Source organism: Nyctereutes procyonoides, unplaced genomic scaffold, assembly GCF_905146905.1.
Source record: "Nyctereutes procyonoides isolate TBG_1078 unplaced genomic scaffold, NYPRO_anot_genome, whole genome shotgun sequence".
Classification (NCBI taxonomy): Eukaryota; Metazoa; Chordata; class Mammalia; order Carnivora; family Canidae; genus Nyctereutes; species Nyctereutes procyonoides.
Window position 1 is genome coordinate 15,579,344 of NW_026575051.1, and position 22,165 is coordinate 15,601,508.

At 35.4% G+C, this 22,165-nt stretch overlaps 1 protein-coding gene across 2 annotated transcripts in view; it reads left to right on the plus strand.

The window, feature by feature from the left end:
* The window catches only part of CD2AP (CD2 associated protein), a 141,071-nt gene that overhangs the window by 13,782 nt on the left and 105,124 nt on the right, over positions 1-22,165 (plus strand). For both annotated transcript variants that reach the window (XM_055330370.1, XM_055330371.1), the window contains exon 2: positions 18,904-19,064. In XM_055330370.1, coding sequence (XP_055186345.1) covers positions 18,904-19,064 — 161 coding nt within the window. The remainder of the gene's footprint in view (positions 1-18,903; positions 19,065-22,165) is intronic.

Consider the following 22,165-nt stretch of genomic DNA (forward strand, 5'->3'; position numbering starts at 1 on the left):
ACAGAAGCATTCAAAATAAAAAGGTGGACAAGTTCCTTGCCCTGAGTTTCTTCCTTAGAGATGCCTGGAACAAGTAGCTACCTTCCAGTAGCAGCCACTCAAATATTTGCTGAATGAGTATTAAGTATCACTATACTTGTGTTGAAAGAAAAATCTAAAATTCTAGGCAATGTAATATCTTTCATTTCAGAGCTACAAATAGCTGTATAGTATATTAGATATGTCAGGGACTTGTGGTGGGGCTTGGGAATACAAAGATAAGTAAAACAAAGTCCCCTGCTCTCAACCCTGGCCAGATAATATTTTCTGGCAATTTGAATTTAACATCTTTTTGTGTATAAGGATTTAGGTTATTTTTTATGCATGTGTTTACTTTTGGTGTATGCTTGGAAACATGGAGAAAATCCAGTGATTTCATGAATCCGATTTTCTTACAGGTTCTTGGAGTTATATAACTTCATTACATTTAAAAAAAATTTATTCATGATAGACACACAGAGAGAGAGAGAGACAGACAGAGACAGAGACATAGGCAGAGGGAGAAGCAGGCTCCATGCAGGAAGCATGATGTGGGACTCCATCCCAGGACTTGGGGGTCACGCCCTGAGCCAAAGGCAGACACTCAACCGCCCGAGCCACCCAGGTGTCTCACTTCAGTACATTTTTAAGGTCTAATTAAATAGAGTGAAATTATCTTTTAAAGCAACTTTCTATTTTTTGGTAACCTTAGATTTTCTTTTTAACTGATAATTTGCTGATTCTTAGTGCTTAGGGACTGGTTACAATGCTAAATATTTTTCAGTATTTAATTTCCACTGGAGCATTCTGGGGTAGGTCGTCATTCTTTTTTTTTTTTTTTTTTCCAAAATCAGAAATTGAAGTTAAAGAGATTGTTACCCAAGATCTCAGAAAGGATGTGGAGAAGGCTGGATTAAACTTGTATTGCTCTGATTTTAAAGTGTGTCCTCTTATTATTTTATTTTTTCTATTTTCTTTTGTTTTTAAGATTTATTTAGTTGAGAGAGTGAGCACATGTACTTGGGAGCTTGCAGGGAGGGTTGCAGAAGGGGAGAGAGGATGAGAAGCAGACCTGAGTTGGGTGCAGTGGCTGATGAGGGGTTCCGTCCCATGACCCTGAGCTCGTGTCCTGAGCTGAAATCAGGAGTTGGATGCTTAACCAACTGAGCCACCCTGGCATCCCCTCTTAATTATTTCTTAAAACATTAAGGGAGAAAGTTGAGCTAAATAGAGCAAGTAATGCAGACTGAAATGACTGTCCTAATGTGGTTTAAGAATAAAGAAACTTAAACATTTGTTATCCTAAAATTGTAAAACTTCATGACAGATACATGGTATTTTGTACAGTTTGAAATGTGTTTAAAACTAATTTCTACAGTGTTTTTTCAAAGTTAATAGTGGTATATAGAAATCCAAATGAGAAGTATTTGGTTGAATTTCCCAACTTGTTTGCTCTTCAGATGGATTTTGGATATTTGTTGTTTTTAGGATTTTGGAAGGAGGCATTAATCACATGTGCACAGTAATTTATTTGTTTTGAACTAATTAAGTAATTAGTCTTTGTGAGATTAAAATAATTTTTTAAAAGATTTTATTTATTGAGAGAGAGAAAAAGATCATGAGCAGAGGAGAAGGGCAGAGGAAGAGGCTGACTCCCCTGCCAAGCAGGGAACCCGATGTGGGACTTGATCCCAGGACCTTGGAATCCTGACCTGAGCCAAAGGCAGACACTTAACAAACTAAGACATCCAGGCACCCAAAATACTTTTTTTTAAAAAAATATTTTATTTATTTTATTCATGAGGGAGACAGAGAGAGAGAGGCAGAGATGCAGAGGGAGAGAGGCTCCATTCCACGCAGGGTGCCCGACATGGGACTCGATCCCTGGTCTCCGGGATCACACCCTAGGCTGAAGGCGGTGCTAAACTGCTGAGCCACCATGGCTGCCCATTTTTTTTTTTTCCATTTTTGTTTTTTTAAATTTAGGTTAAGATTATCTTTGTAGATATTTGTCACTTACAGATCCGATTTAGTAATATTCAAAGGCATATAATACCATGTAAAATTTTTCTCAAACCACATATTCTCTTCTCTTTGAACTGTCTTTGAATAAAGTTCCTGTTAGGCAGACTTTTGTGCTCTTTGAAATTAAAAAAAAGGAGTGGGTTTTGTGTATGGTATTTTTAGAGTGATTTACTTATCTCTGTTGAAAAAAATGTAAGAGATATTATTTACCAGTTCTATTTTAACTTTAGGAAATTTTCTTACTAGTATTTTGACTGTCTAGATAACTTTAGGGAACCTAAATAATGAAATGTCAGTCGTTAATGACATTAAGTAATGCTCATCAATTTTGGATTTCTGCACTTCTGTAAAGATAGTTCTGGAAAGAAGTTCTGGTAAAGATTTTTGCTTTTGGTAAAAAATAAGCATTTAATCCTGGAAATAAAAAGTAAAAATATTTTTTATCTTTTTTCATAAGAAACAACAGGTGGAGCCATTAAAGTGTTTATGTCATTTTACTGCTTCTTTAAAGTTTATAATTGTTTTTGAACTTACAATAGAGTATGTTTTCGTTCTATTTTATTTCAAGTTTTGTGTTTTATGTTATCTTTTTATTTGAGAGAGAGAGAGAGAGAGAGAGAGAGAGAGAGAGAGAGGTGGGGAGGGGCACAGGGAAAGAAAGAGGGAATCTTAAGCAGACTCTGTCCTGGGGGCGGAGCCAGAAATGGGACTCTGTCCCATGACTCTCAGATCATGACCTGAACCAAAACCAGGAATCAGACACTTAACCAACTGTGCCACCAGGGGCCCCAGTAGAGTAGATTTTTGTATCACTGCTTGTATTTTTGTCCTTTCCTGTAATAAACAGAGGTTAAAGTTCAATGATATGGTATGATATAACCAGTGGTATAGAGTATGTTTAATTTGATAGACCTAATTAGATGTTGTGATATCTATGTTGTATTGGTTAGAACCAGAGTGAATATTCACTAGTGAATGCCCATTCACTCAAACTTGTTTGGAATTTGTGTAAATTGTTTATATTATTTCTTTGTGAAATGACTTTAAATTATCAGAAGATATTATTTATTAGGACAGAATAGTTGGTGAACTTATAATATTACCATTGATATTTTGTGTGTAACTTAAAAGGAAATTCTGGATTTTAAGAGTTTTAAAGAGTTGGTTTTCAGGTCTTTTTTTTTTTTAATTACTATTTTTAAATGTTTTAAAAAAATCATTAAAAAAATTGTAGACTCCTTAAAATATACTAGCACTCCTATGCAGCCAAGCTGTTAAGAAAATGTTTTTCCTGTGCAGCCAAGCTGTTAAGAAAATATGTTTTTTTTTTTTTTTTAAGTGAGGATTAAATTCTTAGAGTGGCTGTACTTCATTTTAAATATGTTTTCTTTTGCTTGTTTTTCAACCTTGATGTCATTATTTTTCTTTTTGGTTTTTAGAAATGCTTTTAATTCTTTGGTTTGCTGTAAATATTTATTTCTAGTTTCCAATTTGTTTAATTTTAAGTTCTGATTATTTTGTATGCTTTAAATTTAGAAAGTTTTCCTCACCACAATTTTGATATTTACTTCCATTTCCTCTCCTTCCTCCTTTGTATTCCTCCTACCCTCTTCCTGCCATGTGTATGTATATGTGTGAGAGTTTTTTTTTTTTTTTTTGTTGTTTTGTTTTTTAAGTCTCAAGTGTGTAGTAATCTTTATGCCTAGTGTGGAGCTCAAACCTACAACTCCTGAGATAAAGAGTTGCACACTCTTCTGATTGAGCTAGCAGGAAGTGCCCTGAGAAGAGTTCTTTTTCCTCCAGCTAACATTTATGGGATATGATAGGAGTTGAAAATTGGTATGTAGCATATTTACCCTTATATGGAATTTTTCAACCTTAGCAGTTTTAGGCCAGAAATTAATTTGTTGTGGGGAACTGTCCTTTGCATTAATGGATGCTTTACAGCATCCTTGGCCTCTACCCACCTGATGCCAGTAGCATTCCTCGAGCTATAACAACCAAAACTGTCCTCAGACTTTGCCAAGTGTCCCATGTGGGGCAAAATCGTCCTGGTTGAGAACCACTGCCTTAATATAAATTAGATCTGACTTTACATGTTATAAATATAGTTATCCTGAGAGGAACGGAATTGCTAATTTAGCCCCAAAGCTCATATTTTTTTCTGGGGAAAAGCTTGAGGTTAAGACCTCATGTTAGGAGTTTTTTACCTAGGATAAGAGAGATTGAGTTCACACAAAATACACTACCGCTCAAGTTCATTAGAGTGCTACTTAGAATTTGTGGATCATGTGGTTTTTCTTATTTTATCTGTTTATATGATAAATGAGATTTTCCAAGACTTATTTTTTTTTCAAAGTAAGCTTTACACCCAACCTGGCGTTTGAACTCATGACCCCAAGATCAAGAGTTGCATGCTCTACTGACTGAACCAGCCAGTTGTCCCAGATTTTCCAGGATTAAACCCTGCTTCATGTGATGGCTAATTATCTGTACATTTGAATTCCTTTTGTTGGCATTTTATTTATATGTTTGAGACTGTATGTTTGTGAGTGTGCTTTTTGACTCCAATATCATTTAAATTGTTTTTAAATGACTATTTTAATTAGTGAAGATTTGTAGGCTTATTCGTTTTTTTTTTTTTTATGGTAAGTTTTGAAAGAATCTTTAAAACAAATCATTTGTTTTTGGGAACTGTTTTTGAGGCTATTTTTAGGCCTCCTTGTGACTTTATTAATTATGGATTATTGATGTTGGTTTTATTTTTGATCTCTTGAGTAACTCATTTTTTTAATAGAAATTATCTATTTAATTGAGATTTTTAGGGTTAGAAATTCATAACCTAACCAAAAACCAGCCTGATTTCATAGGTTGTCACATGCCTCTGGGCCTCTGAGCCTGGCCCCAACTCTACAGCATCTCTTTTTAGAGTGTTGAATTGACAAATCTCTTTGTGTATTCTGTAATCTCTTGTGCTCATTGCTCATCCTGATAGGCTTCTTTGAGGTATTTAATCTTTTGAGATGTTTTAGAAGTGGATTGCTGGGTGAACTAACCATAAAAGTGCTACTGTTGTTTATTGGTTAAATAATCCTAACTTAAGTCTTGGGGGTTTATATATTGGCTGTTTATATATTGGCAAAAACACCCCCCCCCCCCATCTAGAATGAATTTATTTTGAAGTTTACTGACTTTAGGAAGATCTGGTTCATTTAGCTGTACTAAGTGAGAAGTTAGTGTTTTGGTTGTAGTTTATCTGAAAAAAAAAAATAGAATGCTACTTGCACTATATATAAAAATAGCTTTTACAACTAATTTTTATGGAATGAGTAAGTTTTACTGGAAAAGACATGATCTATTGAAAGTTAGACGTTTGAGTAGAGATTCTGTTAAAGTGGGAAAAATATTTGAAAGTCAACTCAGTATAATTCCTGCAGGATGGCACAAATAATTTTGAGTAATTCAACATAATTTAAAGAGGAGTTCATTGTATTCCTGACATTCACTGCTGGAACTTTTTTTTTTTTTTTTTTTTTGCCACACTTCATGACTGACTACTATAAAAATTTGAGAAACATCATCTGTATTTATGTATATATATGTGTATACATATTATATAAGGATATGAACAGAATGTGACAATTATATCTAAATATAGGCATTATAATTAAGTAGATGGTTAAACAGCAGAGAGCATTATTAAATTCAGTAAAAGGACAAGAACTTGAAAAACAGTGCATTTTTGTAAGTCAGGAACATTTCTTGTTCCGTTTGACGTGTACTGTAGAATTTGTGGTTTATAAGACAGTGAAGTGATGTTGGAAGATTGGGATTACACTTTTTGTATTGAGTTTAGTCTTGGTAACTATAGGAGAATTCTGTCAGAGTAGGGTGGATGGGATGTATGGCTTTTTAGTGATTCCTTTGGGGTTGAAACATATTCAGTTGGCTTTAACTAGCTCTACTACTAGGTGAAAGGTCTTGCTGTATATTATGGGGCTTAACATCAGATACCCTCCTGTATCACCCTAGAATGAACCCTAGCTGGAAAGAGCGGCATTATAAGGAACACTGCATCATTGGAGTTCTGCCACACTGACATTCCGTAGATAGAGCACACTATGAGATACCAACATTAGTGTCATCTTGGATTGTAAAACAGTTCATTTTAGGAAGTTTGGAAAACACAGAATAAAGGATGAGGGAAAAGAGACCTGTTAATTTCTACGGAGTGAAGTTATTTTGAAGTATTTCTGGTCTTAAAAAATATAAATATATTTTACAGATATGGGTTATACTTTACATTTAGTTTGGTTTTTAAATCGTTTGGAAGTTTATTGTACATTTTTCCTAAACTGTATAATTTCTAATTGAATCTTATTCCCTTGTATGGTTTTACTGTATTTAACTAGTCACCAGCTGCTTGACATGTAGGTTGCTTAAGATTTTTGTGTGTTTTTTTTTTTTTTTTTGCTGTTCCAACTACATGATTTATAGTTTTAATAGAAAAAATTTTAAAATTGCAAATGATGAGAATGAAGGGGAAAATCTACCCAGAGATACTTACCTATCATTGTGGTATATATATTTGCAAACTTTTTTTTTGGTGTGTGTGTTTTATACAAAAGGGAAATCATGTAATTGAAACCTTTTTTCTCTTGATATATTGTGAGCATGTGTCATTTTGTTCTGTTTTTCTCTGTTTTCTAAAAGATTTTGTGTATTTATTTGAGAGAGAGAAAGTCCATTTTTCCTTTTTGGGAAAAAAATAAGATGTACAGTACATGCCATTTTATGACAGCTTTCATTTACCATGAACATCTTCCTATGACATTTCTATTATCTGATGTCAGAATTACTAGAATTTTTTGCTCTTCATAGCATTACAAAAGACAGTTTGTACACAGTTGGCTTATTCTTATTCTTTTATTGTCAAATTGACCTAAAAGAAAATGGACTTTTTTGGGAGTTTACAGTTATATTTTAACACATGCATAGGTATTTGTAACCAGCACATAATCAAGATATAGGACAATTTTGTTATCTTTAAAAATTTCCTCGTGTCATCCCTTTTTAGTCAGCCCCCTGCCCCAGTGGTAACCAAGTATCCGTTCTTCATCTTCATAGATTTATTTTTTTTTAAATGTCATATAAATGGGATTATATAATATGTAAACTTTTGAATTTGGCCTGTTTTACTTAACATAATGCTCTTAAGATTCATTCAAGTTACTATGTTTATCACTAGTTCATTCTTTTTGTTGCTGAGTGGTATTTCATTGCATGAATGTACCATAGTTTTTTTTTTTATCCATTTGTCCATTGAAGGGCGTTTGGTTTTTTCCTTAGGTTGTGGCACTCATGAATAGAGCTTCTTTAAACATTTGTGTAGAGGTTTTTATGTGAACGTAAGTTTTACTTCTCCAGAGTATATGTAGCTAGGAATGGGATTGGTGAATTATATGGTAATGTGTATTTTAACTTTATACAAAACTGCCAGACTCTTTGAGTGTTTGTTTTTTGTATTTGCTACTAGCAACACATTAGAGTTCTAAGAGTTTTGCATCCTTTTCAGTATTTTTATCTTAGCCGTTCTAATAGGTACAGTTAGGAGATTTCTTAAATATTAAATATTTTGTAGAATTTGCCAGGAAAATCATTTGGGTCTGGAGATTTTTTTTTTTTTTTTTGGAGGGTTTCCAACTACAAACTCAGTTTTAAAAATATTCAGTTTATCTAAAACTACTTAAGTACCAAAACTTTGATGTTTTCTACATGTGTATCTTGTTTGTATTTTTTCTTACTATTTTTTTTAATGAATGTAAAATCTTTAGTGATAGTCTCTTTTATTCTCGATATTGGTAATTTGGGTCTTCTCTTTATTTTTTCTTAATCATTCTTTCTAGAGATTTATCAATTTTATTGATCTTTTCAGATGACCAATTTTGGTTTCATTGAATTTTTTCACCATTTTTCTCTTCTGTTTTTACTTCCTATTTCCTCTAGTTATACATTTTATGATTTCAGATTTAATGTCTTCTTCCAAGCATATTAATTATACTTAAAAACATTTTTGATATTTGCTTGAAAGTTTGCAGTACACATTTATAATCTGAGTTCACCTTTAAATAGCACTGCACTGCTTCATGTGAAATGCAAGTACCATAGAGTTTTCTCAATTCTTCTTTGTCCTTTAAGACATTGCTGTTATTTATTAGCCTGTGGATGTGCTATAATCACCCAGTAAATTGTCATTCTTATTACTTTAAACGGTTATTTTTTAGCTTAATTAAGAGTAAGAAAAAACATTTTGTTCTACCTTCATATTTTCATTTGTCTTCACTTAAGTTATTTAATAATAGTTGATATGCAATGTTACATTAATTTCAGGTGCATGACATAGTGATTTGACAAATCTGTACATTAGGCAGTTCTCACCATGGTGAGTATAGTTACCATTTGTCCCAATGTTACTATATTACTACTAATTATATTCTCTATGCTATACTTTTAATCCCTGTGACATATTTATTTTATAACTGGAAGTTTGTACTTCTTATTCCCTTCATCTGTTTTGCCCACTTCTGCCCCCCAATTCCTCCAATCCCTCTTCCCCCTGGCAATCGCGAGTTTGTTCTTTGTATTTACACCTATCTGTTGTTTTGTTTGTTTTTAAAAGATTCCACATATAAATGAAATCCTATGATATTTGTCTTCTGATTTATTTCACTTAGCATAATACCGGATCCATCCATGTTGTCACAAATGGCAAAGACCTCATTCTTTTTTCATGGTGGAGTAATGCTCCATTATATATACACATACCACATCATCTTTATCCATTCATCTATCAGTGGACACAGGTTGCTTCCGTATCTTGGCTATTGTAATAATGCTGCAATGAGCACGGGGTGCATATGTCTTTTTGAATTAGTGTTTTTGTTTTCTTTGAGTAAATATCTGATAGTGGAATTACTAGGTTATATGCTATTTTTATTTTTAATTTTTTGAGGAACTTCCATACTGGTTTTTTGTTTTTTGTTTTTGTTTTTGTTTTACAGCTGTTGAACCCATTTACAATCCTACCAGAAGTGCATGAGGATTTTCCTTTTTCCCCCATCTTCACTAACATTTGTTATTTCTTATCTTTTTGATACTAGCTGTTGTGACTAGTGGGAGGCTATAACATATTGTGGGGTGTTTTTTTCTTTTAATACCTTGTGGTTTTGATTTACGTTTCCCTGATGATTTGTGATTTTGAGCACCTTTTCATGTGTCTGTTGGCCATTTATATGATTTGTTTTTTTAAAAAAATGGATTATTTGATTTCTTGGTGTTGGGCTATATGAGTTGTTTATATATTTTGGCTATTTATCTTTTATTGGATAAATCATGTGTAAATATCTTTTTTCATCTAGAAGGTTGCATTTTCATTTTGTTATTTGCTTTGCTGTGCTAAAGCTTTTTATTTTGGTGTAGTTCAAATAGTTTGTTTTTCTTTCCCTTAAATGAGGAGACATATCCATGAATATGTTGTGAAAGCTAATGTCAAAGAGACTACTGCCTTTTTTTTTTTTTTTCCTTAAAGGAACATTATGGCTTGAGGTCTCTTATTTAATGTTTAATTCATTTTGAGTTCCTTTTCTATCTGGTGTAAGAGAGTGGTCCAGTTTTATTTCGCAGTTCAGTTTTCCCAACACCATTTATTGAAGAGACTGTCTTTTCTACATCGTACATTCTTTCTTTGTTGAGATTGATTCATCATGTAAGTGTGGCTTATTTCTAGGCTTTCAATCCTGTTTCATTGTTCTGAGTGTTTTTGTGTGAATAGCATACAAAATGTTTTTATTATTATGACTTTGTGGTGTATTTTAAAATCTGGGATTGTGATACCTCCAGCTTTGCTTATTCTTTTCTCAAGATTGTTTTGGCTATTCAAGGTCTTTTGTGATTTCCTACAAGTGCTGGGATTATTTGTTCTAGTTCTGTGGAAAAACCTTTTGGTATTTTGATAGGGATTGCATTGGATTTGTAGGTTGCTTAAAGTAGTAGGGACATTTATTTATTTATTTTTAAAGATTTTATTTATTTATTCATGAGAGACATGGAGAAAGAGAGACAGAGACATAGGTAGAGGGAGAAGCAGGCTCCTCGCAGGGAACCTGATGCAGGAGTCTATCCCTGGATGTGGAATCATATCCTGAGACAAACTGTTGTGCCCGCCACCCCAGGCATCCCTAGTAGGGACATTTAATAGTATTATTTTACACTATGAGTGTAGTATAACTTTCCATTTGTGTTGTCTTCACATTTTTTCCTTTGGTGTTTTATAATTATCGCAGTGTAGATTTTTTACTTGGTTAATTTTATTCGTAGCTATTTTATTCCTTTTGGTGCAATTATAAATGGGATTATTTTCTTAATTTCTCTTTCTGCTATTTTATTAGTGTATAGAAATGTAACACATTTCTGGATATTCATCTTGTATCCTGCAACATTACTGAATTCATTTATTCTGTAACATTTTCTGTAGGAGTCTTTAGGTTTTTCTAAATGTAGGGTTATGTCATTTGGAAACAGTGATAGTTCTACTTCTTACCAGTTTGGATACCTTTTATTACTTTTTCTTGTCTGATTGCTATGGCTAAGATTTCTAGTACTGTTTTGAATAAAAATGGCAAGAGTAGGCATCCTTATCTTGTTCCTGATCTCTCTTTGTTTCTTTCCTTTCCTTTTCTTTTTTTTTCTTTCTTTACTAATCTTAAAATCTTGCAATTTTTCACCATTGAGTATGACATTAGCTATGGGTTCAGTATATCTAGCCTTTATCATGTTGAAGTGTGTTCCCTCTAAATCCACTTTGTTGAGAGTTTTTTTTTTAAATCATAAACTGATGTTGAATTTTATCAAATGCTTTTTCTGCAACCCATATGGGTTATATGGGTTTTATTCTTTATTTTATTTTACTTTTTTTAAGATTTTATTTATTCATAGAGATGCAGAGAGAGAGAGAGAGAGAGAGAGAGAGAGAGAGAGAAGCAGAGACATAGGCAGAGGGAGAAGCAGGCTCCATGCAGGGAGCATGACGTGGGACTCAATCCAGGGTCCCCAGGATCATGCCCTGGGCTGCAGGCGGTGCTAAACCGCTGTGCCACCAGGGCTGCCCTATTCTTTATTTTGTTAATGTGATATATCCTGTTGATTGATTTGTGGATAACTGAACCATCCTTCCATCTCTAGAATAAATCTTGTTTGATTAGGAATGGTTCTTTTATTGTTGAATGCAGTTTGCTAATATTTTGTTGAGGGTATCTCCATCTATGTTCATCAGAGATAATTGGTCTGTAGTTTGCTTTTTTTGTAGTGTTATTGGTTCTGGTATTAGAGTAATGCTGGCCATGTAGAATGAAGTTTGGAAGCTTTCCTTCTTCTATTTTTTGGAATAGTTTGAGAAGAATAGGTATTAACTTTTTAAATGTTTGTAGAATTCAATTGTGAAGGTCCTGGCCTTTGTTGAATTTCATGATTGGTCATTTGTTCAGATTTTCTGTTTCTCCCTGATTCAGTTTTGAAAGATTGTTTGTTTCTAGGAATTTATTCATATCTTCTAAGTTGACCAAGTTGTTGGTATATAATTTTCCATGGTAGTATTTTATAATCCTGTTTTTTTTTTTTTTTTTGACCTTAGTTGTTATTTGCCTTGGTGCTTAAGGAGGGCTGCTAGCACTGAATGGGCAATGGCAGAGGGAGGAGATGGGGAGAGGTACAGAGAGCTTGTCCTTCTTTGCCCAGTCCCTTCCACAGTTCCCTCCTCCTAGGCACTGGGTCCCTACTGGCTGCCTGTTAACCCTTCAGGGCCCTGTGTCAGTGCTAGAAGTTTCTGATCCCTGTCCTACATGGAGTCCATGGGTTGGGATAGAAGTAGGTTGAAAGGTGTTGATTCTGGGCATAGAGGCACAGTGGAAGGGAGCCTGAAGTTGAGAAAACTGAGGCAAGTTGTGGATGCTGAGCATGCCACTTGTCCCTTCAGTTTAGGACCCCAGCCAGCTGGCCAGCATCCCACCTTGCCTGGCACCTCCTTCTGAGGTTCTGCTATTATGGATCCCCTCTGAGACACACTACCTTTACCGAGGTGCCCACTTTTCCCTTTTAGCACCTACTCCTCATTTTCTGGGGCAGTGATCTGCCATCTTGGCTTCCTTTATTTTTGTTAATATTCTTGATTTCTTTCATTTCCTTATGATTCTAGAGTTTCTGTCTGCTTATCTGTTCTTGTGTGTTGTCTTTTATTCCCCCCATTATTATCCTTAATGTATTAATAATCAAAGTTATTTTAAATTCTTTGTCTGATTCCAAAATATGTATTATGTTTCAGTCTGGCTCTGATGCTTGCTTTGCTTTTGTGTTTTTTCTTGCCTTTTTAAGAGCATGATGTAGTTTTTTGTTGAAAGTTGGACATTATGTATTAGGGAATAGGGCTGAGATAAGCAGATCTTGAGTGTGAGGTTTTATATTAGTCTGTCCAAGAGTTGTATTTTGTTTAATGTTTGTTCTAGGTGTAGGTGCCAGAGGCTTCACATTTTTTTAGTGTCCTTTTTTGTCTTCCTGGCTGTCTTTGGGGTTTCCTAAGAACTTCTCTTCAGATGGAATCTGTACCATGCAATAACTCTTTCAGCAATAGTTAGCTCTTAATATACTGGAGCCCTGTTTACATGATGGAAAAGTGTAGGGGAGAGGAGCATCCTATAATGTTATAATTAAATCTCAAACTTTTAGTGGGTTTGTGTTGTGGGACTGGTTTCTGATTACTTTACAGTGACTTAGTTTACTTTCCTCCTTGTCAAAAGCACAGGAGATTTTTATGGGTTCATAAACTCAGAGAATCTGGTGGGGTTCCTGGAGGTAAAAACCCATGAAAATGGGTGACTCCCCTAAGAGTTGCCAGAAGTTTCCTACTGTGATGCTATTCCATGTTCAGCCTGTAGTAGTTCATCAAAATTACCATTTAGGTGTTAACAGTGGATTAACTTTTCTGGCCCCAAAATGGTCTGTCCAAGTTCTAAGCCTTGGTACAGATGAATGTGATGTTATTTGGAAATGAAGTCTTTGCAGCTGTAACTAAGGATCTTAAGATAATATTGCCCTGGTTTTAGGACTGACCACAAATCCAGCGAGTGGTATTCTTATCAAGAGTAAGGGGAGGGATCCCTGGGTGGCGCAGCGGTTTGGCGCCTGCCTTTGGCCCAGGGCGCGATCCTGGAGACCTGGGATCGAATCCCACATTGGGCTCCCGGTGCATAGAGCCTGCTTCTCCCTCTGCCTATGTCTCTCTCCTCTCTCTCTCTCTCTCTCTCACTGTGTGCCTATCATAAAAAAAAAAAAAAAAGAGTAAGGGGAGAGAGATTTGAGACACACAAAAGGGCAAGGTCATGTGCACGTGGAGGCAGAGATTGGAATTATGCAAGCTAAGGAATGCCAGAGATTTCTGGCAGCCTCCAGAAGCCAAAGCAGAGTGTGAAGCAGTTCTTTCTCAACGTCTTAGAAAGAGCCAACCCTGCTGATACTTTGATTCTGTACTCTGGCCTCCAGAGCTATAAATGTGAAAGAATAAAGTTTTAAGTTTTAAGTCACCTGGTTTGTGATTGTTATGACAACCCTGGGAAATTAATAATAATGTTCTTATCAGTTTATAGTTCCATTGTTTGTATTTGAGGTGATCTAATAGTTCTTGATTTTGACTTCCTGAATATGTCTGTCTCCTCCATATCTTGAGCTGGCAGTTTGCCTTGTGTCCTCAATTCTCTGATGAGTCCAGGAAAAGTCATTGACTTTCAGTTTGTTTAGCTTTTTTCTTGTTGTAGCGATGGGAGCGACAACTTGCAAATTTTTTCACACATTGGAGCTGAAAGTGCAAGTCCGATATTTTTTGTTTGGCATTTTATACTTATTATTTTAGTGATTACCACATGCATGATCAGCTTTTAAAATTTAAAGTTAATTAATATGCAGTCTATTCCTCATTCCTCCTTGCCCCCAAATACCTACTAGAACTTTTGGTCTCCTGCTTAGTCTAGACTGTTCTTAGATCTATTGCACAGTTGCCATCTTACTGTCCGAGATTGGCTTTACTGTTTCTTGGATTTCATGTCTTCCTCTCTTTGTTAAATATTTTTTATTTCACTGGATAACATGTAAGGTCATATGTAGAAGTTAATTTCCTTTTCCTTGCCGGTATAAAAATGTTACACCCTATACTTGCCTGCTGATTTGGCTGAGTGTGGAGTTCATTTTCCTTTAATACTTAAGTGGCCTTGTCTTTTTATTTTTCCCGTAGAATATGGTATCCTGCATGAGAAGTCTTCTGATGATGACTCTCATTCTTTTGTAGTTGAACTGTCTTTCTTTTCAGAGAGTTATCTAGGATATATTTATTTTTGTTATGAAATTTCATCTAGATGTGAGTACTTTTTTGTTATTGTACTAGAAATTCGCAGATCTCTTTGAAGATTTGTTTCTTTTAGCTTTGGAGTATTTTCGTGTATTATTTCATTGTCAGTTCTTTATTTTCTTTTTTTCCTGGAACTGTTAATTGGATGTTGAATTGTCTGGATTAATCATCTGTCTTTTTTTTTTTTGCTTTATCTTTTCTGGAAAACTTTCTTGGATTTGTCTCCACCTCTCCATAAGAAAAAAAAAAAGTTAATGAGACATGTTGGAAGACACAAATTTTTTTTTCTTTTTTTCTTTTTTTAAAGATTTTATTTATTTATTCATGAAAGACAGAGAGGGAAGCAGAGGGAGAGGCAGGCTCCCTGCTCTGGGATCACAACCTGAACTGAAGGCATATCAGCCGACTGAGCCACTCAGGTACCCCTGAAAGATACAAATTTCTAATTTTTTTTTTAATTTTCTGATTTTTTTACTAGCATTCTGATTTTATGAACTTGGTTGTATCTCTTGAGGATACAAATTTTTACATGTTTAAAATTTTTGTTTTGAAATGGCAAGTTGTAGAAATAAGTATAGTACAAAGATATTTTTCGTAACTGATGCCTTTTTCCTGACTATTTTAGTGTGTATTTCCTACAAACCATGATTTTATACTTAATCACAATCCAACCATAGAATTAAAAAATTAACATTTGTTTATAAATGCATGGGCTCATGGTTTCTTAACTTTATTCAATGAGATATATTGTTACCATCATTGTTTATTTTGATGCTCAAATTGCCCTGATTTGGCCAGTAGTAGGAGCCCTTTTGATACCACTTCTTTCTGTCCTTTGGCATTAACCTTATCTTTTTTTAACTTCTTTGCTTTGTGTCACAGTGCTGCATCCCAAGCTTATCTTGTACTTTTTCCTGCCTTAATGGTGGAATTGCCTGTCTTTCCAAGGATTCCTAGTTCTTTTTAGTAGAAAACGGTGTTTTTAAGATCTCAGCATTAGATTTGCTCATTGCCATTGGACTGTTTTCAGGCCCTTTCAGTGGACAAAGCTGGGGTGTGTATTTGTGTTTTATGTGTGTGCATATGTATTCAAACCCATAAGTTCCTGGTGGTACTTCTCATTAAGTATCACAGTATTGAATCTCTGAGTGGAAATCTGCCACCTACTTCCAACACCATTTGGCTTTTGATATTCCTTACAAGCTACCCCTCAGCTTGGGTGTCCTCTCCACTGTGCTTGGGTTCTAATACACCGTGTCAGGTTGCCTCTACGTAGGTGTCCTCATCACCTTGCCTTAGAGTGGTGATATGCTGTACCAGGGAAACCCCCATTTGTGAATGCTCTCCTTATTGTACTGTGGTTCTAATAGCTTGACTTCTCCCTCTACCCCCACCCCAGTTTTGGATACGTGTTTTACTCTTCTTGCTCTCTGACTTCTCACAGCAGACTCTTCCCACTCCCCCCCTCCTTCCCCCCTTTTCCCCACTGTGCTCTTCTACACCTAATGGCTTTAGGACTAAATTGTTGTGAAGGGTTGAAGGGGGGAAGTGGGTGTATGTTTCATCCAGGAGTAATTATTTTATTATGGGTTTTCATGATTAACTATAGTCAGTTCATATTAATGAATAAATAAAAATAATAAGCTTGGGGATACTAGGTAGGTAGGAGTTAGCATTTTATTTTACAGTTATCAGAAGGGGAGCTGCTTATTGCTGTGGGGACCTCTGAGTTCTGGAAATCAGTAGTCATTTCTCTAAGAAACCATCACTCATCCGTAGGAGCTATACTAGTTTCCTCCAACTCTGTGGTGGGGAGGGGGGCGTGGAGGGTGAGGATTAACTTTTTAGTTTTTGGCCTTCAGAGAAAAATGCCTGCCTACTTAACCTTATTGTCTTAGAGCTATTGTGCTTGGTAGTGTTAGCTCTTCCAAGTAGAGATAATTCCCCTATTTTAAGTTTTGCATTTCTCAAAAGGCCTCCTTTTCTGAATTTCTAGCTTTTATAGGATTCTGCAGAGTAATTTGATATCTCAGTTACAGTTTCTTGAAATTCTCTGGGCTTTCTATTCCTGGCTTTATTAATTATAGATTCATTTTCATGAACTTGAAAAATTTCTTTGGTTTTCTTCTCCAATTGGGATGTTTTCAGCTACAAATAGACATCCTATCTAAAATTTACTTAAAAGTTAAGGAAAAACTGGGGCCCCTGGGTGGCACAGTTGGTTAAGTGTCTGACTGTTGGTTTTAGCTCACGTTGTGATCTCACAAGCCCTGAATTGGGCTCTGTGCTCAGCGTGGAGTCAGCTTCACATTCTCTCTCCCTCTCCCTCTGACCCTTGCTTTTTCTAGACTCTCTCTAAAATAAATACATAAATCTAAAAGTTGAGAGAAAACTACTTTTGTAACAAGAAACTAAAGGTAATGTAGCTCAGGGTTAATTTTATCAGTTTGATGAATCTAGGGAACATCTAGGTCATTTTCATCTTCTTTTTCTTCCTAATCTTTTTCTTGTCTTAAGAAGGGATTGAGGGGATCCCTGGGTGGCGCAGCGGTTTGGTGCCTGCCTTTGGCCCAGGGTGCGGTCCTGGAGACCCGGGATCGAGTCCCACGTCGGGCTCCCGGTGCATGGAGCCTGCTTCTCCCTCTGCCTGGAGCCTGCTTCTCCCTCTGCCTATGTCTCTGCCTCTGTGTGTGTGTGTGTGTGTGTGTGTGTGTGTGTGTGACTATCATAAATAAAAAAAAAAATAAAAAAAAAGAAGGGATTGAGGCAATCAATTTCTCTCTCTCTCTCTCTCTCTCTCTCTGTCTCTGTCTCTGTCTCTCTTTTTTGTCTTAAGTAGTTATAGCAGCTTTGGGCATTACATTCTCACTGAGGAACATCCAAAGTCTGCAGGAGGACATTTTTTCCTTGTGTATTGTTTTTAAGGTTGGGTAAAACTTTCCCCAAACCCCTGCTCATATCTTATTGGTTAGAATCCATCTATCACATGTGTATTTGAAAACCAGTCTTTGCATGTATGTGTGCAAGCACATGTGTTTATGTATGTGAAATTACTATAAATAAATTATCTTTAGTAAATAGAGTCTCTTTAGACATTTGCCTCTTTGACCAGCAGCATTAGATATCCAGGGCTTTTTTAGAGTCCACATTTAAGCAAGATGCAACAAGATGACTTGATTGTACATTAGTATTTACAAAATCCTGGCCTGGACTAGTAAGGATTTAACCCTCTGGGACCGAGGGAAGCCTCATTTGTAAAAGTACAAAGACTCAAAAAAAAAAAAAAAAAACAAAATCAAGGTTCAATGAGAAAGGAAGGAGGGTGGGAGTCAGTGTAGGAATGGCTGTTGGTTTGGCAACCAACAATGTCTGCCTATAATCCTTTTCCCTTTTCTTTTTTCTTGTAGCTCTGTGTGTGTGTGTGTGTGTGTGTGTGTGTGTGTTCTTTTTAAAAAATCAGTCTTAGAGGAGGAAGAAAAGATGAATGGAGGTATGGCTAGTCTGCTGTCTTGAGTAGGAAATCTGTTATTGCTTTTCTTGTACTAAACCCTATAAAGTATTAATAGTATGCAGATATGATGTCCTATAATCTAAAATTCTGTACTTAAAGGCAGTAAAATGGATCCTTATTAAAATGTTTACTTCAGAGTGTATTCATTTTCTGTTGTGTAGTAACAATATTGCCATAAACTTAGCAGCTTAAAACAACACACATTTTATTATCTCATAGGTTTTGTGATTCATTAAGTCTGTGTGTGAATAGCTGGGTACTCTGTAAGCCTGCAGTCAAGGTTCTTAACTGGGGCAGGATCTGCTTCCAAGCTTACATGGTTGTTGGCATCATTTAGTTCTCTGTGGGCTGTTGGATTGGTGCCCTCAGTTTTTTGCTGGCTGTCAGCCAGAGACCTTCATCAGTTTCTTGATAAGCCAGCTCATAGCGAAGCAGCGTGCATCTTCAAAGCTAGCAAGTATGAGAGTTTCCTAGCAAGATGGACATTTTAATCTTGTGTAATCATATACAGTCTATCATCTTTGTCATATTCTGTTGTTTGGAAGTCATGTCTGCTGTCAAGGAGAGGTTATTGCACAAGGTCATGAATCTCAAGAGATGGAGATCATAGGGACCACTATAGAGATTGTCTATCATAAACAATAAATACATCTGGCCATAGGAACAACTTATGACATGAATTATATAGTGCATTGAGGCTTCTGCTTAAAATTTATACTGTGCTTTGTATTAAGGCAATCAAGAGGTTTGCAAATGTAGCCAAATATTTAAAATCATCGAAGCCTTGATAATGTCTTTGTAATATTATTATTGTTAAATAGGTTCCTTAGTTTTAAGCTTATTAATATGGTTATTGTATTTTGTGAATTAAGTTTTAGACATTTCTTTTTCTTTTTTTTAGTTGACTATATTGTGGAGTATGACTACGATGCTGTACATGATGATGAATTAACTATTCGGGTTGGTGAAATAATCAGGAATGTGAAAAAACTACAGGAGGAAGGATGGCTAGAAGGAGAGCTAAATGGGAGAAGAGGAATGTTTCCTGATAATTTTGTTAAGGTAAGTACTCTCCTTCACTTAAATTTCTAACTGTTGCTTCATAGGATTTGATCTTTAAGAAATACTTGTATTCTTTTTTTAAAAATTTTATTTTATTATTTTACTCATGAGAGATACACAGAGACAGGCAGAGACACACAGGCAGAGGGAGAAGCAGGCTCCATGCAGGGAGCCTGATGTGGGACTCGGACCTTAGGACTGGGATCACACCCTGAGCTGAAGGCAGACGCTCAACTGCTAAGCCACCCAGGCATCCCAGAAATACTTGTATTTTAAAAACTAAAATGTTGAAGTTAAATTTTTTATTCTACGTTTGCTTGGTGTCCTGATGGATAATAGCATGGTGTATATGTGTGTACCTGTGTGTTTATATGTGTACGTATGTATCTACCTGTCTATCTTTTTAAAAAAATAAATAATAGTTTGCATTTGGGTAGCACTCTTTAATTTACAAAAATTTCAAGGTTATGAAAACCAAGGAAAGACTGGGAAACTGTTGTTGACTAGAGGAGCCTAAGGAGAGACATGATGACCAAATGCATCATGGTATCCTGGATTCGATTCTGGAACAAAAAGATAGATATATTAGTGTAAAAACCGATGAAATCTTTATAAAGTCAGTAGTTTTAGTTAGCAGTAATATAGTAGTGTTAATATCTTAGTTTTGAAGTGTAATATGGTTATGAAAAATAGAACATTAGAGGAAACAGTGATGGGGATATGAGAATGCTGTGTAACACCTTTGTAACTCTTTTTTTCTTCCACCTTTTAACTCTTCTGTAAACCTAAAATTACTCGAGTAAAATTTTTTCTTTTTAAAGTTTTATTTATTTATTTATTCATGAGAGACACACAGGGAGAGGCAGAGACACAGGCAGAGGGAGAAGCAGGCTTCACGCAGGGAGCCTGACATGGGACTTGATCCCGGGTCTCCAGGATCACACCCCCGGCTGAAGGCGGCACCGAACCGCTGGGCCATTGGTGCTGCCCTCTAGAGTAGAATTTTTATTGAGAAAATTAACCACAGATAATCAGTAGCAATAGATAATAAGTTGGCTTTATCACTTCAGGTGTGTATGTGAAAATTAAGGGAAGGTTCGAATTTATAATTCACTGTTTCCTTGAAAATAAGCCTTTTATGCTTAATATACTGTTACATTAAGGTATATGTGTTAATTTGTAAATGTTAGACTGTGGAGCAGATGGTAGAACTAACTAGACTTTCTCTAAAAAACTCACATCTTTGTTATTTCAGATAGCTGTAGTGAAGAGCATTAATACTTCAGTTGGGCTGGAAGATGGATAGAAAGGTCAAATAATTTTTGCAGCCTATTGAAAAAAAAAACCCTTTATGGACACTAAATTTGTTTTGTGACAAACTGTTCATTACATTGTCCCTTTGCATTGTTATTTCTTCGTTACATGATTTGAAAAATAGTTTAAAAGAATATAGAACAAGGATCCATGAATTTATATGTAGAATGTTATCATTTGGGCATTTTTGCTTTAGAGTGTTAACTTTTCATAGTAGAACATTACAGATAAATTGAGTTTGTTACCTCCTTATCATTTCTCTCTTCTCCCAACTTCCATATTCTGAAATTATATGTATCCTTCTATAATACATAATTTTATAGATATTTACTTGTGCATAAACATAGTTTTTGTGTGATTTAGACGTTGGCATAATTACTGTGTTAGGTTGTAACTTTTAAAAACTTAATGTGGTTTCAATGTGATATATAACATAGTCACTTTTGTTACAACATATTTTTATGTGTAGTTAGCTCATAAATGATTGGAAAATAAGGGCATGTGGGAGGTTCAGTTGGTTGAGTGACTGAGTCTTGGTTTCAGCTCAGGACATGATCTCATGGGTTGTAGGATGGAGTCCCAGGTGGGACTCTGTGCTCATTAGGGAGTCTGCTTGAAGATTTTTACCTCTGCTCCTCCCCCACATGCACACATGGTTGTGGGCATACTCTCCCTCTCAAAAAATGAATAAATCTTTTAAAAAAGTGGTAAATAGAGGGATGATGTCAGGATAGTGGGAAAGTTGTGTTAGTTTGTTTTCTAGATAAAGGGAGCTGGGATAAAGAATATAGAATTATAATTGTGGTAAGAATGGGATAGACTCTCGGCTGCTTGTGTAAACAGGAGTTCTTTTAGCTTTTAAGTGGAACTTTTTTTTTTTTTCTTAAGATCTTATTTATTATAGAGAGAGAGAGAGAAAGGAGGAGCAAGGACAAGCAGACTCCAGACTGAGCATGGAGCCTGCCGTGGGGCTTGATCTCAGGACCCTGAGCCAAAACCAAGAGACAGATGCCTAACCAACTGAGCCATCCAGGCACCCTTAAGTGAAACCTTTTTTTTTTTTTTTTTTTTTTTGGTTAAGGTGACCATCTGTATCTAGTATTTTCCTCAAAGTTGAGCACTATCTTAGCATCCATAAACCAGCCTTTCTACCTTACTTATTGATTTATTTACATTTTTAATAGCTATGGAGGAATCTGTCATCTGCTTGGTAGTCTTATTACCCATTTATTACCTATTCTCTAAGGTTTCAGTTATTGTTACTTACTTTTATTTTCATTTTTAGTACTCAGGTTCCAAAGTTGCGTGCCCTTAGGTCTAAATTGGTATGCCCCAAATCCTACTTTTTTTTGCATAATCACTGGTATTTTGTGTTTGATTTGGTTTTCACATAATCAGTAGTATTTTAGTGTGTGTAATTTTTCTTCCCCCAGAAGGTCAGGTGTTTAGGGATGTACATGTAGTTTTATAGTAGAGATTCCTTTTTAACAGTCTTATAGTATTCCATTGTGAGTCTTTACCACATTTTATGGGGTAAAATAGAACTATTTTCCATTTTTTAGGTATTGAAAACAATGCTGCAATGAATATCCTTTTGTAGGTTATATATATGTAGCGAGAGTTTTCTATATCCTAGGGTATGCACATATTCAGCTGTAGTAGACATCATCTAATTTCTCACTAGATAGTTATACCAATTTAAATTCCTACCAGTAGATAAAAGTATCTTTTTTCCGTGTTCTTATAAACATTTGATACCATCAGACTTTCTTTTCTTCTTTCTTTCT